General features: G+C 44.2%; 1 protein-coding gene across 1 annotated transcript in view; it reads left to right on the top strand.

The window, feature by feature from the left end:
* Positions 1-276: 276 nt before the first annotated feature.
* The window catches only part of prrc2b (proline-rich coiled-coil 2B), a 37069-nt gene continuing 19974 nt past the window's right edge, over positions 277-17371 (top strand). The window contains exons 1-3 of the mRNA XM_042302817.1: positions 277-446; positions 14667-14843; positions 15018-15195. Coding sequence (XP_042158751.1) covers positions 14729-14843; positions 15018-15195 — 293 coding nt within the window. The 5' untranslated portion in view covers positions 277-446; positions 14667-14728. The remainder of the gene's footprint in view (positions 447-14666; positions 14844-15017; positions 15196-17371) is intronic.

Genomic DNA, 17371 nt, shown 5'->3' with positions numbered 1-17371 from the left:
TGACATAAAATAATATATGTTTTCCACAAGAAACATGACATGTTTTGATGCAAGAAGCTCTCATCCTATTCATCACTAAATCATACAAAATAAATAAGACATGGAGAAGAACTCAAGGGGAAACATATCACAAATGTGATATCAGTGTACATTGAATATAAGCAAATTCAAGTTCATAAATCTCTGTAACTGAAATGTAATGTTCTAAAAAGGACACCAGGGGTCACTGCTCCATTTTGTTCGTCATATCCGTATACAGCCACACCAGTCGACGAGAGCAAGGACTTTCTTTTTCAGGCCGGGTAGGTTGCCCACCAACAACTCAAGTAAACGGTCAAATAGATTAAGAGTCGGCAGCACAATCATCAGCCATCCTTTGAAGAAACGTAATATTTAGGAGTTAAATCGCCATTATTGATCACAGGAAATACTAACAAGTAAAATCGGTGAGTTATTAATGTGTTTTGGGGTTATGTGTATGTTTTTGCATTGACTTCTCCGACTGCCCAGTTTTATTGTTGCTTTGTTCTGGGCAGCAGCCATTTTTAATAATCTTGTCCTATGTATTTATCGCTGCCTTCCGTGGTCCTGAAATCTGGAAAATTGCTTATATACTTTGTTCTCAGCTAAAAGGCAAGGGTTTCATTATAGCTACGTGTTCTAGTCTCAAATGCCAAATTTGTGCGTTTTCTGGGGATTTGTTTTTGGAATACAAGACAGGAACTTCAGCTGATTTGCCGTCTCACAATCTTCGTAACGTTAGTTGTTAGGCTAGCTAATTTGACATCTAGCTAAATAACTTTAGTGTCAATGTTATTTTAAACTGAGTTATATCAATACCTAATAAATTATTGTTATGATTAAGGATTAATGGCAGTGTGTCACCTCTTTTTTTCACGAACTCGCAGACATAAACAACGCAATGTTTACATACTGTGATGCTGTGCAGACCAAGCGTGTAGCTTGTTAGCAATTCAGTTCGGATGGCTAACTAGTTGGCTCGCCCCTGCCTGCCACTACGTTTTATGATTTGACTATCAACATGGATTCATCCGTGGCCTAATTCCCTCTGTTACTAATATTGTAATTGATAGACATAAGCCAATATGTATTGTGTAGCCAGCATCAACCATGTTTTGCAATTATATTAGCTAACGTTAACTAGCTAGCATCCGTTTAAAATAGCTGGCTAACATCACTGCAAACTGCCATTTTAATTATGCCTTGGTGTTAGCTAGAAAGCTGCGTTACGTTTTATTTGGGGGTTTGTTGCCTTTGAACCGTCTGTTTGCTGATGATTATTTGGATTCGTCTTTAAAATAATTGAGTGTTAACCCGGAATAATCGAACTAGCTAATCTGAATGTCTTTTTTACCATAAATATTAACCCGCTAGAACCGATGCGCGTCAAGAAATAACGGCGACAACACACTGGAACTTTAAATGAACTTTAAATGAAAGATTACATAATTAGGTTGCTGTTAAACATTCTGATTTGTTTCATCCATCCAACTAAAAGTCCCAATACGACATATCACTTTGCATTTGTATTTTAGGGGAAATGTATATTTTATATGAATTTGACCGAAGTCATGTTGGAAAAGTGACGTCAAGGGAAGAGTACAGGAGTGATGCAGCGTTCAAAACAACTGGGAACTCGTGGGTGAAAACGAGCTCCGACTGGGAAAATTGTTTTGAATGGTCATCCAACTGGGAACTCTGGCGTCGTTCTAGAGCTCTGACTATCCGACCTGAAGATCACTGACGTCATGACTTGGCCTCGTATTTTTCCATGTTCCCAGTTGTTTTGAAGGCTTTAGCACGTTTTGCATGGCCTGATGCACATCAAATCTAATTGTATTGGTCACATACACACATTTATCAGATATTATTGCGGGTGTAGCGAAATGCCTTTGTTCCTAGCTCCAACAGTGCAGTAGTATCTAACAATTCACAACAATATACACAAATCTAAAAGTAAAATAATGAAATTTAAAAATATATAAATATTAGCTGAGCAATGTAGGAGTGGCATTGACTAAAATACAGTAGTATAGAATATAGTATATACATATGAGATGAGTAAAGAACTATGTAAACATTATTAAAGTGACTAGTGTTCCATTATTAAAGTGGCCAGTGATGCTATGTACATAGGGCAGCAGCCTCTAAGGTGCAGGGTTGAGGAACTGGGTAGAAGCTGGCTAGTGATGGCCATTTAACAGTCTGATGGCATTGTGATAGAGGTTTTTCAGTCTCTCAGTCCCTGCTTTGATGCACCTGTACTGGATGATAGTGGGGTGAACAGGCCGTGGCTAGGATCTTTTGATGTCCTTGATGATCTTTTTGGCCTTCTTGTGACATTGGGTGCTGTAGGTGTCATGGAGGGCAGGTGCTGTGCCCCCAGTCATGCGTTGAGCAGACAGCACCACCCTCTGGAGAGCCCTGCGGTTATGGGTGGTGCAATTGCTGTACCAGGCGGTGATACAGCCTGACAGGATGCACTCATGTGCATCTGTAAAAAGTTTGTGAAGGTATTAGGGGCCAGGCTGAATTTCTTCAGCCTCCTGAGGTTGAAGAGCGCCTTCTTCACCACACTATCTGTGTGGATGGACCATTTCAGATCTTCAGTGACGTGAACACAGAGCAACTTGAAGCTTTCCGCCTTCTCCACTGTGGTCCCGTCGATTTGGATAGGGGCGTGCTCCCTCTGCTGTTTCCTGAAGTCCACGATCAGCTCCTTCGTTTTGTTGAGGGAGAGGTTATTTTCTTGGCACCACTCTACCAGGGTCCTCACCTCCTCCCTGTAGGCTGTCTTGTCATAGTTGGTAATCAGGTCTACCACTGTTGTCGTCTGTAAACTCAAAGCTAACCAGCTAACTAGCTGCAAGCTATTTAGTCATTGTACTCGCCAGTCCAGCTTCCCTGCCCCATCCACCGCTGCCCCCTGGACACTGATCACATGGCTACATAGCTGATGCATGCTCGACTGTCCATTAATCACGGTACTCCATTCTGCTTGTTTATGTTTTATCTGTCGGCCCCAGCCGCACTCAGGCTCTGTGTGTAGTTAATCCGACCCTCCCTGCCTAGTCAATGCCATTTTACCTGCTGTTGTTGTGCTAGCTGATTAGCTGTTGTTGTCTCACATACGGTTTTAGCTAGCTCTCCCAATTCAACACCTGTGATTACTGTATGCCTCGCTGTATATGTCTCTCAAATGTCAATATGCCTTGTATACTGTTGTTCAGGTTAGTTGTAATTGTTTTAGTTTACAATGGAGCCCCTAGTTCCACTCTTCATACCCCTGATACCTCCTTTGTCCCACCTCCCACACATGCGGTGACCTCACCCATTACAACCAGCATGTCCAGAGATACAACCTCTCTCATCATCACCCAGTGCCTGGGCTTACCTCCGCTGCACCCGCACCCCACCATACCCCTGTCTGCCCATTATGCCCTGAATATATTCTACCATGCCCAGAAATCTGCTCCTTTTATTCTCTGTCCCCAACGCTCTAGGCGACCAGTTTTGATAGCCTTTAGCCGCACCCTCATACTACTCCTCCTCTGTTCCGCGGGTGATGTGGAGGTAAACCCAGGCCCTGCATGTCCCCAGGCACCCTCATTTGTTGACTTCTGTGATCGAAAAAGCCTTGGTTTCATGCATGTCAACATCAGAAGCCTCCTCCCTAAGTTTGTTTTACTCACTGCTTTAGCACACTCTGCTAACCCTGATGTCCTTGCCGTGTCTGAATCCTGGCTCAGGAAGGCCACCAAAAATTTGGAGATTTCCATACCCAACTATAACATTTTCCGTCAAGATAGAACTGCCAAAGGGGGAGGAGTTAGCCTGCAAAGTAATGTCATACTTTCCAGGTCCATACCCAAACAGTTCGAACTACTAATTTTGAAAATTACTCTCTCCAGAAATATGTCTCTCACTGTTGCCGCCTGCTACCGACCCCCCTCAGCTCCCAGCTGTGCCCTGGACACCATTTGTGAATTGATTTGTTCTGTTAGTTGACCTAAACTGGGATATGCTTAACACCCCGGCAGTCCTACAATCTAAGCTAGATGCCCTCAATCTCACACAAATCATCAAGGAACCCACCAGGTACAACCCTAAATCTGTAAACAAGGGCACCCTCATAGACGTCATCCTGACCAACTGGCCCTCCAAATACACCTCCGCTGTCTTCAACCAGGATCTCAGCGATCACTGCCTCATTGCCTGTATCCGCTACGGAGCCGCAGTCAAACGACCACCCCTCATCACTGTCAAACGCTCCCTAAAACACTTCTGTGAGCAGGCCTTTCTAATCGACCTGGCCCAGGTATCCTGGAAGGACATTGACCTCATCCCGTCAGTTGAGGATGCCTGGTCATTCTTTAAAAGTAACTTCCTCACCATTTTAGATAAGCATGCTCCGTTCAAAAAATGCAGAACTAAGAACAGATATAGCCCTTGGTTCACTCCAGACCTGACTGCCCTCGACCAGCACAAAAATATCCTGTGGCGGACTGCAATAGCATTGAATAGTCCCCGCGATATGCAACTCTTCAGGGAAGTCAGGAACCAATACACACAGTCAGTCAGGAAAGCTAAGGCCAGCTTCTTCAGGCAGAAGTTGCATCCTGTAGCTCCAACTCCAAAAAGTTCTGGGACACTGTGAAGTCCATGGAGAACAAGAGCACCTCCTCCCAGCTGCCCACTGCACTGAGGCTAGGTAACACGGTCACCACTGATAAATCCATGATTATCGAAAACTTCAACAAGCATTTCTCAACGGCTGGCCATGCCTTCCGCCTGGCTACTCCAACCTCGGCCAACAGCTCTGCCCCCCCCGCAGCTACTCGCCCAAACCTCTCCAGGTTCTCCTTTACCCAAATCCAGATAGCTGATGTTCTGAAAGAGCTGCAAAACCTGGACCTGTACAAATCAGCTGGGCTTGACAATCTGGACCCTCTATTTCTGAAACTATCCGCCGCCATTGTCGCAACCCCTATTACCAGCCTGTTCAACCTCTTTCATATTGTCTGAGATCCCCAAGGATTGGAAAGCTGCCGCAGTCATCCCCCTCTTCAAAGGGGGAGACACCCTGGACCCAAACTGTTACAGACCTATATCCATCCTGCCCTGCCTATCTAAGGTCTTCGAAAGCCAAGTCAACAAACAGGTCACTGACCATCTCGAATCCCACCGTACCTTCTCCGCTGTGCAATCTGGTTTCTGAGCCGGTCACGGGTGCACCTCAGCCACGCTCAAGGTACTAAACGATATCATAACCGCCATCGATAAAAGACAGTACTGTGCAGCCGTCTTCATCGACCTTGCCAAGGCTTTCGACTCTGTCAATCACCATATTCTTATCGGCAGACTCAGTAGCCTCGGTTTTTCGGATGACTGCCTTGCCTGGTTCACCAATTACTTTGCAGACAGAGTTCAGTGTGTCAAATCGGAGGGCATGCTGTCCGGTCCTCTGCCAGTCTCTATGGGGGTGCCACAGGGTTCAATCCTCGGGCCGACCCTTTTCTCTGTATATATCAATGATGTTGCTCTTGCTGCGGGCGATTCCCTGATCCACCTCTACGCAGACGACACCATTCTATATACTTCCGGCCCGTCCTTGGACACTGTGCTATCTAACCTCCAAACGAGCTTCAATGCCATTACAGCACTCCTTCCGTGGCCTCCAACTGCTCTTAAACGCTAGTAAAACCAAATGCATGCTTTTCAACCGTTCGCTGCCTGCACCCGCACGCCTGACCAGCATCACCACCCTGGATGGTTCCGACCTTGAATATGTGGACATCTATAAGTACCTAGGTGTCTGGCTAGACTGTAAACTCTTCTTCCAGACTCATATCAAACATCTCCAATCGAAAATCAAATCAAGAGTCTGCTTTCTATTCCGCAACAAAGCCTCCTTCACTCACGCCGCCAAACTTACCCTAGTAAAACTGACTATCCTACCGATCCTCGACTTCGGCGATGTCATCTACAAAATTGCTTCCAACACTCTACTCAGCAAACTGGATGCAGTTTATTACAGTGCCATCCGTTTTGTCACTAAAGCACCTTATACCACCCACCACTGTGACTTGTATGCTCTAGTCGGCTGGCCCTCGCTACATATTCGTCGCCAGACCCACTGGCTCCAGGTCATCTACAAGTCCATGCTAGTTAAAGCTCCGCCTTATCTCAGTTCACTGGTCACGATGGCAACACCCACCCGTAGCACGCGCTCCAGCAGGTGTATCTCACTGATCATCCCTAAAGCCAACACCTCATTTGGCCGCCTTTCGTTCCAGTTCTCTGCTGCCTGTGACTGGAACGAATTGCAAAAATTGCTGAAGTTGGAGACTTTTATCTCCCTCACCAACTTCAAACATCTGCTATCTGAGCAGCTAACCGATCGCTGCAGCTGTACATAGTCTATCGGTAAATAGCCCACCCATTTTTACCTACCTCATCCCCATACTGTTTTTATTTATTTACTTTTCTGCTCTTTCGCACACCAATATCTCTACCTGTACATGACCATCTGATCATTTATCACTCCAGTGTTAATCTGCATAATTGTAATCGTTCGCCTACCTCCTCATGCCTTTTGCACACAATGTATATAGACTCTCTTTTTTTTTTCCTACTGTGTTATTGACTTGTTAATTGTTTACTCCATGTGTAACTCTGTGTTGTCTGTTCACACTGCTATGCTTTATCTTGGCCAGGTCGCAGTTGTAAATGAGAACTTGTTCTCAACTAGCCTACCTGGTTAAACAAAGGTGAAATAAAATAAATTTTAATAAAAAAATTTTTTTATTGCGTTGGAGGCATGAGTGAGCAGGGAGTACAGGAGGGGGCTGAGCACGCACCCTTGTTGGGCCCCTGTGTTGAGGATCAGCAAAGTGGAGGTGTTGTTTCCTACCTTCACCACCTGGGGGTGGCCTGTCAGGAATTCCAGGAACCAATTGCACAGGGTAAGGTTCAGACCCAGGGCCCCAAGCTTAATGATGAGCTTGGATGGTACTATGGTGTTGAAGGCTGAGCTGTAGTCAATGAGCAGCATTCTTACGTAGGTATTCCTCTTGTCCAGATGGGATAGGACAGTGTGTAGTGTGATGGCGATTGCATCGTCTGTGGATCTATTGGGGCGGTAAGCAAATTGAAGTGGGTCTCCTGTAAGGTAGAGGTGATATGATCCTTAACTTGCCTCTCAAAGCACTTCATGATGACAATGACAGAAGTGAGTGCAGCAGGGCGATAGTCATTTAGTTGAGTTACCTTTGCTTTCTTGGGTACAGGAATAATGGTGGACATCTTGAAGCAAGTAGGGACAGCAGACTGGGATAGGGAGAGATTGAATATGTCCATAAACACTCCATCCAACTGGTCTGCACATGCTCAGGCTGTGGCTAGTGACGCCATCTTGGCCTGCAGCCTTGCAAGGGTTAACACGCTTAAAAGTCTTACTCGCGTCAACCACGGGGAACAAGGGCTTGCAGTCCTTGGGAGCGGGCCACGTCGGTGGCACTATGTTATCCTCAATGGGGGCAAAGGTGTTTAGCTTGTCCGGGAGTAAGACGTTGGTGTCCGCGACGTGGGTTGTTTTCCCTTTGTAATCCATGATTGTCTGTAGACCCTGCCACAGGGGTCTTGTCTGAGCCATTGAATTGTGACTCCACTTTGTCTCTGTACTGACATTTTGCCTGACTTACGGAGGGGATGACTACACTGTTTGTATTCGCCCATATTCCCAGTCACCTTGACGTAGTTAAATGCGATGGGAGCACACCCCTATCCACTTCGACGGGACTGAGGTGGAGAAGGTGGAAAGCTTCAAGTTCCTCGGCGTACACATCACCGATGATCTGAATGGTCCACCCACACAGACAGTGTGGTGAAGAAGGCACAAGAGTGCCTCTTCAACCCCAGGAGGCTGAAGAAATTTGGCTTGGCATCTAATACCCTCACAAACTTTTACAGATGCACAATTGAGAGCATCCTGTCAGGCTGTATCACCGCCTGGTACGACAACTGCACTGCCCGCAACCGCAGGGCTCTACAGAGGGTGGTGCGGTCTGCCCTCCAAGACACCTACAGCACCCGATGTTACAGGAAGGTCAAAAAGCATCAAATACATCAACCACCCAAGTCACGGCCTGTTCACCCCGCTATCACCCAGAAGGCGAGATAAGTACAGGTGCATCAAAGCTAGGATTGAGGGACTGATAGAAGCTGTTTATCTCAAGGCCATCAGACTGTTAAATAGCCATCACTAGCTGGCTTCCACCTAGTTATGCAACCCTGCACCTTATAGGCTCCTGCCCTATACAGTGGGGCAAAAAAGTATTTAGTCAGCCACCAATTGTGCAAGTTTTCCCACATAAAAAGACGAGAGAGGCCTGTAATTTTCATCATGGGTACACTTCAACTATGACAGACAAAATTAGAAAAAAAATCCAGAAAATCACATTGTAGGATTTTTAATGAATTTATTTGCAAATTATGGTGGAAAATAAGTATTTGGTCACCTACAAACAAGCAAGATTTCTGGCTCTCACAGACCTGTAACTTCTTCTTTAAGAGGCTCCTCTCCTCCGCTCGTTTGAACTGTTTGAACTTGTCATCAGTATGAAAGACACCTGTCCACAACCTCAAACAGTCACACTCCAAACTCCACTATGGCCAAGACCAAAGAGCTGTCAAAGGACACCAGAAACAAAATTGTAGACCTACACCAGGCTGGGAAGACTGAATCTGCAATAGGTAAGCAGCTTGGTTTGAAGAAATCAACTGTGGGAGCAATTATTAGGAAATGGAAGACATACAAGACCACTGATAATCTCCCTCGATCTGGGAGATCCCAGAACCACACGGGGGGACCTAGTGAATGACCTGCAGAGAGCTGGGACCAAAGTAACAAAGCCTACCATCAGTAACACACTACGCCGCCAGGGACTCAAATCCTGCAGTGCCAGACGTGTCCCCCTGCTTAAGCCAGTACATGTCCAGGCCCGTCTGAAGTTTGCTAGAGAGCATTTGGATGATCCAGAAGAAGATTGGGAGAATTTCATGTCAGATGAAACCAAAATATAACTTTTTGGTAAAAACTCAACTCGTTGTGTTTGGAGGACAAAGAATGCTGAGTTGCATCCAAAGAACACCACATTTTTGTGAAGTGTTAAATACTACTGCACTGTTGTAGCTAGGAACACAATAATTTCGCTACACCTGCAATCTGCTAAATATGTATATGTGGCCAATAAAATGTCATTTGATTTTGACATTTTTGGTTATGCTATTTGATTATGCTTAGTTCAGACATATGACATTTTTATGTGAACTATTGCTAAGATGCATTGTTTTTCCGAAACTCACTTTGTGCATATGAGGGTGCTGCCACATGCACAGATCACATACACCACTGGAACTCCTATTTAAGCTGTTTAAATCAGGGAAGCAAACTAGTCACCTTTTCCCGAAATTCACCGTTTTGAATCCAAAATAGGTGACCTACGTGATTTGTGTAGATCCGATGAGACAAGTTTAGGAGAGGGGGCGCAGCCAATAGTTCACATAACAACAGAATGCATCGCAGCACGCAACTGAAGAAAGAAGAGGCAACCAATTTACTAGTTACAGCATCAGCGTGCGCTCTGGAAAGTCAGCTTGCCATTTACAGCAGCACGTCCCTACACATGTAGCCTTGCGCACTTGATCGACGTCTATAGTGGCCACTATAATAGAGCAAAAATAGAATGCCAGTTTGTTTCATTCTAGTTCTACTTTAAGAGTTTTTTTTTCCCAAGTGCAATAATTATGTGTGTGGTCACAAGCATTCTATTATAAAGGCTGTCATGGCTAACTGCAATATTTGTGTATTGTTTTTTTCCCCTCGACTTGAGTATCATTTGCAGTAAAGTCTAGGCAACAAATAACATTAGATTGCTTTCTTTACATTTTTTAGCTGTGAGTTAGGTTCACATGAAGCACTTTTTATTTTACACAATCTTTGAAAATTCTTTGAAATTCACTGCTCGACTGAGGGACCTTCTATGTATGGGGTACAGATATGATGTAGTCATTCAACAATAGTGTGCAATAGTGGTGTTTAACACTATGCAACTTATTAACAACATAATTCCATTTTGACATTATGGGGTATTGTGTGTAGTCCAGTGACACAATCTCAATTTAATCAATTTTAAATTGACTAACGCAACAAAATGTTGAAAAAGACCAGGGGTGTGAATACTTTCTGAAGACCCTGTAGCTAGCTAGAACATCATGGTACAAACAACAGCTAGTGGCTATTGAAGTGTCTGGCTGCATGTAGGCGAAGAGATAGCGTTCACTCCCGTCAATCTGTACCCAATAAGCAGACCCACCTGCCTTTAGGACAATGACTCCCGTTGTTAGGCCGGCGACAAGAACATCGTCATTATATACAGTATCTCTGATGTAGGCTAGCGATCCTACATTGATGTGACTCTTGAAATTTACACTGGCTGCGATTTGAAAGGATCACTGGCATGGTTGACTCAATTTGGTTGATGGATGTCTGTCAAACTGTCTAGCATGTCAAAGTCTTCTAGCAATAGTCAGATGCTCTATTCGTGTCATTCAATTGAATGACGTTAACAAGTTTTCAGTTTAACACATGAACGCTTTATCTAGATTGCTACTATTTCAAATGCAGTCTCAGGAGATAAACTGAAATATGTCTGGTTGATGTCATGTTCATTTTTGAATCCGCATCAATGGACTAGGAAGGGATATTGGGGTCATCACGAGGTTTTATGTAGAAAAGCAGAGGGTAGAGCAGACATATATGTACTGCTCAAAAAAATAGAGGGAACACTAAAATAACACATCCTAGATCTGAGTGAATAAAATATTCTTATTAAATACTTTTTTCTTTACATAGTTGATTGTGCTGACAACAAAATCACACAAAAATTATCGATGGAAATCAAATTTATCAACCCATGGAGGTCTGGATTTGGAGTCACACTAAAAATTAAAGTGGAAAACCACACTACAGGCTGATCCAACTTTGATGTAATGTCCTTAAAACAAGTCAAAATGAGGCTCACTAGTGTGTGTGGCCTCCACGTGCCTGTATGACCTCCCTACAACGCCTGGGCATGCTCCTGATGAGGTGGCGGATGGTCTCCTGAGGGATCTCCTCCCAGACCTGGACTAAAGCATCCACCAACTCCTGGACAGTCTGTGGTGCAACGTGGCATTGGTGGATGGAGCGAGACATGATGTCCCAGATGTGCTCAATTGGATTCAGGTCTGGGGAACGGGCGGGCCAGTCCATAGCATCAATGCCTTCCTCTTGCAGGAACTGCTGACACACTCCAGCCACATGAGGTCTAGCATTGTCTTGCATTAGGAGGAACCCAGGGCCAACCGCACCAGCATATGGTCTCACAAGGGGTCTGAGGATCTCATCTCGGTACCTAATGGCAGTCAGGCTACCTCTGGCGAGCACATGGAGGGCTGTGCGGCCCCCCAAAGAAATGCCACCCCACACCATGACTGACCCACCGCCAAACCGGTCATGCTGGAGGATGTTGCAGGCAGCAGAATGTTCTCCACGGCGTCTCCAGACTCTGTCACGTGCTCAGTGTGAACCTGCTTTCATCTGTGAAGAGCACAGGGCGCCAGTGGCGAATTTGCCAATCTTGGTGTTCTCTGACAAATGCCAAACGTCCTGCACGGTGTTGGGCTGTAGGCACAACCCCCACCTGTGGACGTCGGGCCCTCACAACACCCTCATGGAGTCTGTTTCTGACCGTTTGAGCAGACACATGCACATTTGTGGCCTGCTGGAGGTCATTTTGCGGGGCTCTGGCAGTGCTCCACCTGCTCCTTCTTGCACAAAGGCGGAGGTAGCGGTCCTGCTGTTGGGTTGTTGCCCTCCTACGGCCTCTTCCGCGTCTCCTGATGTACTTGGCCTGTCTCCTGGTATCGCCTCCATGCTCTGGACACTACGCTGACAGACACAGCAAACCTTCTTGCCTCAGCTCGCATTGATGTGCCATCCTGGATGAGCTGCACTACCTGAGCCACTTGTGTGGGTTGTAGACTCCGTCTCATGCTACCACTAGAGTGAAAGCACCGCCAGCATTCAAAATGGACGAAAACATCAGCCAGGAAGCATAGGAACTGAGAAGTGGTCTGTGGTCACCACCTGCAGAACCACTCCTTTATTGGGGGTGTCTTGCTAACTGCCTATAATTTACACCTGTTGTCTATTCCATTTGCACAACCGCATGTGAAATTTATTGTCAATCAATCCTAAGTGGACAGTTTGATTTCACAGAAGTGTGATTGACTTGGAGTTACATTGTGTTGTTTAAGTGTTCCCTTTATTTTTTTGAGCAGTGTATATTTCCGCAATGTCATTGAATGCAAGGACAGTATCAGCAGAAATGTAGTGCTCTGAGCACTGTATTAACTTTCTGAGAGATGATGCAATATGCATCCATTGGCTGATTATCACTTTGAATTGGCACATCCATTCTACCAATTCTAGTATCGTTACTAATAATAAACTCAATACTCAGTGGAGGTACCCCAGGCAACCTTTCAATTTGAAGGCTGGAACCTGAAGCGGCTTGAATGTAGGCGTACTCTATTAAAATTTCTAAGTGGTGGCATCAATGTCTGGTTCTTCAGTCAGATCAGTATCAGCAGGTTAACCGGTATCCATTTTTGTAAATGCATGTTCTTTCACATCAGAGAACACTATTTCTAGATCACAAATTGCAATAGGCCTCATCACAGTTGGGTTTTGTTAAAGTAGCGCCAGTAATTCAAAGTCGGTTAAGGAGTAGGCCTAGATTGCGTGGCTGCCCAATTCTATTCATGGATTACATGTTTTGTCACAATATTATTTTGAAAGTTTGTTTTGGACTTTTTTGTAGGAAAACCCTTTGTCATCATTTTGATGTCACCAGATTTACTTAATATGCAGTATAATGTTAGCTAGCTAGCTAAGATTCGAGGCTACTGGGTTTTAGCTAGCTAACATTAGCATTGCTTGCTATTTTTGGTGAACTTTGCTAGCTATTGACAGCATTGCCATCTGTAAGTTTGACGACATGATAATGCGGGCAAAGTTGTTTCCTACTAAATATTTGACTACTTTTAACAATGTCATCGTATTTCCAGACATTATAGTGTCAGAGGAAGGCCCATAAAATTGTCAGACCCATGTCACCCAAGTAATAGACTGTTCTTTCTGCTCCCGCACGGCAAGCAGTACCGGAGCACCAAGTCCAGGACCAAAAGGCTCCTTAACGGCTTTTACCCCAAAGCCATAAGACTGCTGAACAATTAATCAAATGGCCACCCGGACTATTTACATTGACACCCTCCCTTCCATTTGTTTTTACAATGCTGCTACGCACTAGCTATACATTACCCATACCTGCATGTACAAATTACCTCGACTAAAGTGTACCCCCTGTATATAGCCTCGTTATTATTTTGATACTTTTTTATTTGTAAAATATATATTTTCTTCGCTCTTTCTTGAACTGCTTTGTTGGTTAAGGGCTTGTAAGAAATCAATTCACGGTAAGGTCTACCTACTCCTGTTGTAGTTGGAGCATGTGACAAATAACATTTAGATTTTATAGTGCAATTTAGACTAAACTGTAGTTAGCATCCATCCAGAATGACCGGGCTTATCACCACTTTAGGGCACCACTATGGCGCTGCCGAAGGAGGGCAGTTTCAGAACGTTCATAACAATTGCTCCTCCATCACTTGGCCGTGGCATGCCATCTATGAATAGTTGTTTACTCTATACCCTGAAAGCCCAGGAGCAGCTCTCTAGAGCAGTAGTCTCTCTGAAGTCCACTGTGATCCTGGCTGTGTCTGTGGTTACAACTGGTTTCCTATCCTTATCTTCTTTCCCTTAACACCCCTATTCTAAGCAGGACTATGGCACTGGCACTCCTATTTCATTTTCCACTTCTCTCACACCAGTTGTCTTGAAGGAAAGGATGATTTCAGAAGAGTGTTATTTGTACATATTTTCCATGCCTGTTCTATGTGGAACCATCTGCATTTGTTTAGTTTTACCACTGCTCACCACGAGAAGACTGTCTGGCAGTCTTCCATACTCCTAGTGGCCCTCATCTTTGCTGTCTTTGAACGTTGTTGCTTTGAACCGTCAAAGTGGTAGACTGCATCCTCTACTGCCCTGTTGTTATGGCTATAAACCCCCTTTAAATATTTGTGTGTGCCTTGCTGCGTGATTGTGAAGAGTGACGCTTTCCAGACCACCCTTGATATTATGTACTTAAAACTACACAGAACTGGTCATGTGTATTTGGATGTGCCTGACTGACCATTTGATCAAAATGTTTTATGTGAATATTTAGCCCCCCAATGTTGTTTTGATCAATGACTGTTCTCAGTCTTTTCCCTTGCCAGAGCCGCATTTAGCCTTTGCTGTGGAATGTGTAGTTAGCTGGTAGGCCTTGTTTTTTGTTTAGCAATGAGTTTGGGGATCTTTTAAACGTTGCATTTGGGAAATGTAATTAATTTTCCTTCACGCTGTAGAATAGATAGGATATTCCTTTCCAATTCTAAGCTGCTGTAGTTTGTTAGATAACATTGTATTCTCTCTGCAGAAAAAGAAGGCACAAGAAGAGGCGCATAGAAACATTTTCATACTCGATGACATTACATCGCAATGTCCGATCGTTTGGGGCAAATAACCAAGTCCAAGGATGGGAAAAGCAAGTACTCTTCACTCAGCCTATTTGATAAGTACAAGGGAAAGTCTATAGAAACTCAGAAAACCGCAGGTAAGTCATTGTCCATTCTTTCTCAAGTACTTCTGTGTTCAACGCCTATGTGTATGGCTTAAGGATTTGAAAGGCCCATGAAGCTTGACCAATACATAAAGTTTGCAAAGAGCTTTATTCACACCTCTCTCCTTCTCTCCATTTGTGTCCGCTCACTCCCCCTCTTCCTCCCAGCAGTTCCGCGACATGGCTTACAGAGTCTTGGCAAAGTGGCCGCAGCCCGGCGCATGCCCCCGCCTGCTCACCTGCCGAGCCTGAAGTCAGAGAACAAAGGAAACGATCCAAACGTGATTATCGTGCCCAAAGACGGAACAGGATGGGCAAACACACAGGAACAAACCGATCAAAAGAGGTAGGTGAGAGAGCCCGGAACAGACACTGGGAAAGGTGGTCTGGATAGCAGATGAATGCATTTATACCCAACTCAGTTTCTTGAAGATTGAAAATCCGTAGACACCGCAATCTTGCCATTTCAATCAGCAGCTGATGTACATTGAAGAAACCAATTGAGTGAACACTGGTCAATCAGTGCTATATATTCAATTAAGTTCCAGGAAGAAATAGAAGTTGGCTAACAGCGGCTTAATGATTTATAGTCTCAGTAGTTTAAAATGGCTATTTAAAATCGTCTCACTGATCTGAAAACTGACAAGTGATGTGCATTAAATTCTGTGATGTAATCATTTTTTACAGGTTATTCCAGATTAATTGGTGGAGATGAGGAAAGGATGCCGCTATAGACTATTGAGATGCACTCTTGGATTAATGTTTTGCTATGATGCAATATGTTAAATTCATTCAATAGGTTTTGTTTTCTGAGGGAACGAGTCATCTTTTACACAACCAAAGGGTAACATTGGATGATGCAAGAATGAGTGATGAGCAAAGAAAAGGGTATTTGTTCACCTGGTACACACTTTGCTGAGGTTTGTGTTTCTGTACACTTTCCAGTGCTGTCTGCGTGCACTTCTTTATGGATGCGTTCAAACACGTACACTACCGTTCAAACGGTTGGGGTCACTTAGGAATGTCCTCCTTTTTTAAAAGAAAAGCACACAAAAAAATCCGTAAAATAACATCAAAGTGATCAGAAATACAGTGTAGACATTATTAATGTTGTAAATGACAATTGTAGGTGGAAACGGCTGATTTGAATTTTTATGGAATATCTATTTAGGCGTACAGAGGCCCATTATCTGCAACCATCACTCCTGTGTTCCAATGGCACATTGTGTTAGCTAATCCAAGTCTATCATTGTAAAAGGCTAATTGATCATTAGAAAACCCTTTTGCAATTATGTTAGCACAGCTGAAAACTGTTGTCCTGATTTAAAGAAGCAATAAAACTGGCCGCCTTTAGACTAGTTGAGTATCTGGAGTATCTGGAGCATCGGGAGTGGGAGACAGTTTGCGCTGTTCTGTGAAGGGAGTAGTACACAGCAGTGTACGGGATCTTCAGTTTCTTGGCAATTTCTCGCATGGAATAGCCTTCATTTCTCAGAACAGAACAAGAATATTTGTTTCTGGTCATTTTGAGCCTGTAATCAAATCCGCAAATGCTGATGCTCCAGATACTCAATTAGTGATGGTTGCTGATAATGGGCTTTTGTACGCCTATGTAGATATTCCATTAAAAATCAGCCATTTCCAGCTATAATAGTCATTTACAACATTAACAATGTCTACACTGTATTTCTGATCAATTTTATGTTATTTTAATGGGCAAAAAAATTGCTTTTCTTTCAAAAACATGGATATTTCTCAGTGACCGCAAACCTTTGAAAGGTAGTGTACGTCTCGATCACACAGACAGCGTCATTGCATTTTGGTACACCAAAAGGACATTAATTTCCAATGGAAGGCTGCGTTTGACTTGCAGCGTTGCAGAGGCAGTTGCAGTGCGTTCTGTGTGGTGCACACGTTTGATCAAACGTATGCGTAAACGGCTTGACAGAAATGGTAGCAGAAGTTGAATTTTACGCAATGACACTAGGTGTGATCAAGGCATTAGCCCCATGTACAGCTGCAGGAAAGATAGCCTTGTGTCAGACTTGAGAGGCGTTCGTGTTTGCTACCTCAAGGTTAGCTCACATGCAATCTGTAGAGCTGTCTGTGTGTGGGAGTTGATTGGTGGGAAGTGACCACTCTGTTTGGTGTGTGTGAGTCTGTGGGTGGCTGGAGGAGTGGGCGCAGGAAGACTGAGGAGCTAACATACAGTGAGTATATGGCAATGTTGATTGAACACCAAACATATGGCATTTATAAAACCAGCGTTCATGTTGCTACTTTTTAGTGTTATTTGCATAGCAGGCATGACATTTTTCACACTGGTCCCATGTGGCTCAGTTGATAGAGCTTGGCGCTTGCAATGCCAGGGTTGTGGTTCGATTTCCCTGAGGCACCTGTATGAAAAGTAAGAAAAATGTGTGCGTGAACTCACTACGGTAAGTTGCTCTGGATAAGAGCCTCTGGCTCAATGACTAAAATGTAGTCATTTGATAACAGAAAAGTGAGTCGGTTTGTGTTAT

Source organism: Oncorhynchus tshawytscha, linkage group LG20 (assembly GCF_018296145.1).
Source record: "Oncorhynchus tshawytscha isolate Ot180627B linkage group LG20, Otsh_v2.0, whole genome shotgun sequence".
Lineage (NCBI taxonomy): Eukaryota > Metazoa > Chordata > Actinopteri > Salmoniformes > Salmonidae > Oncorhynchus > Oncorhynchus tshawytscha.
Note: the sequence above shows the minus strand (reverse complement) of the source record. Positions and strands in the feature narration are given on the sequence as shown.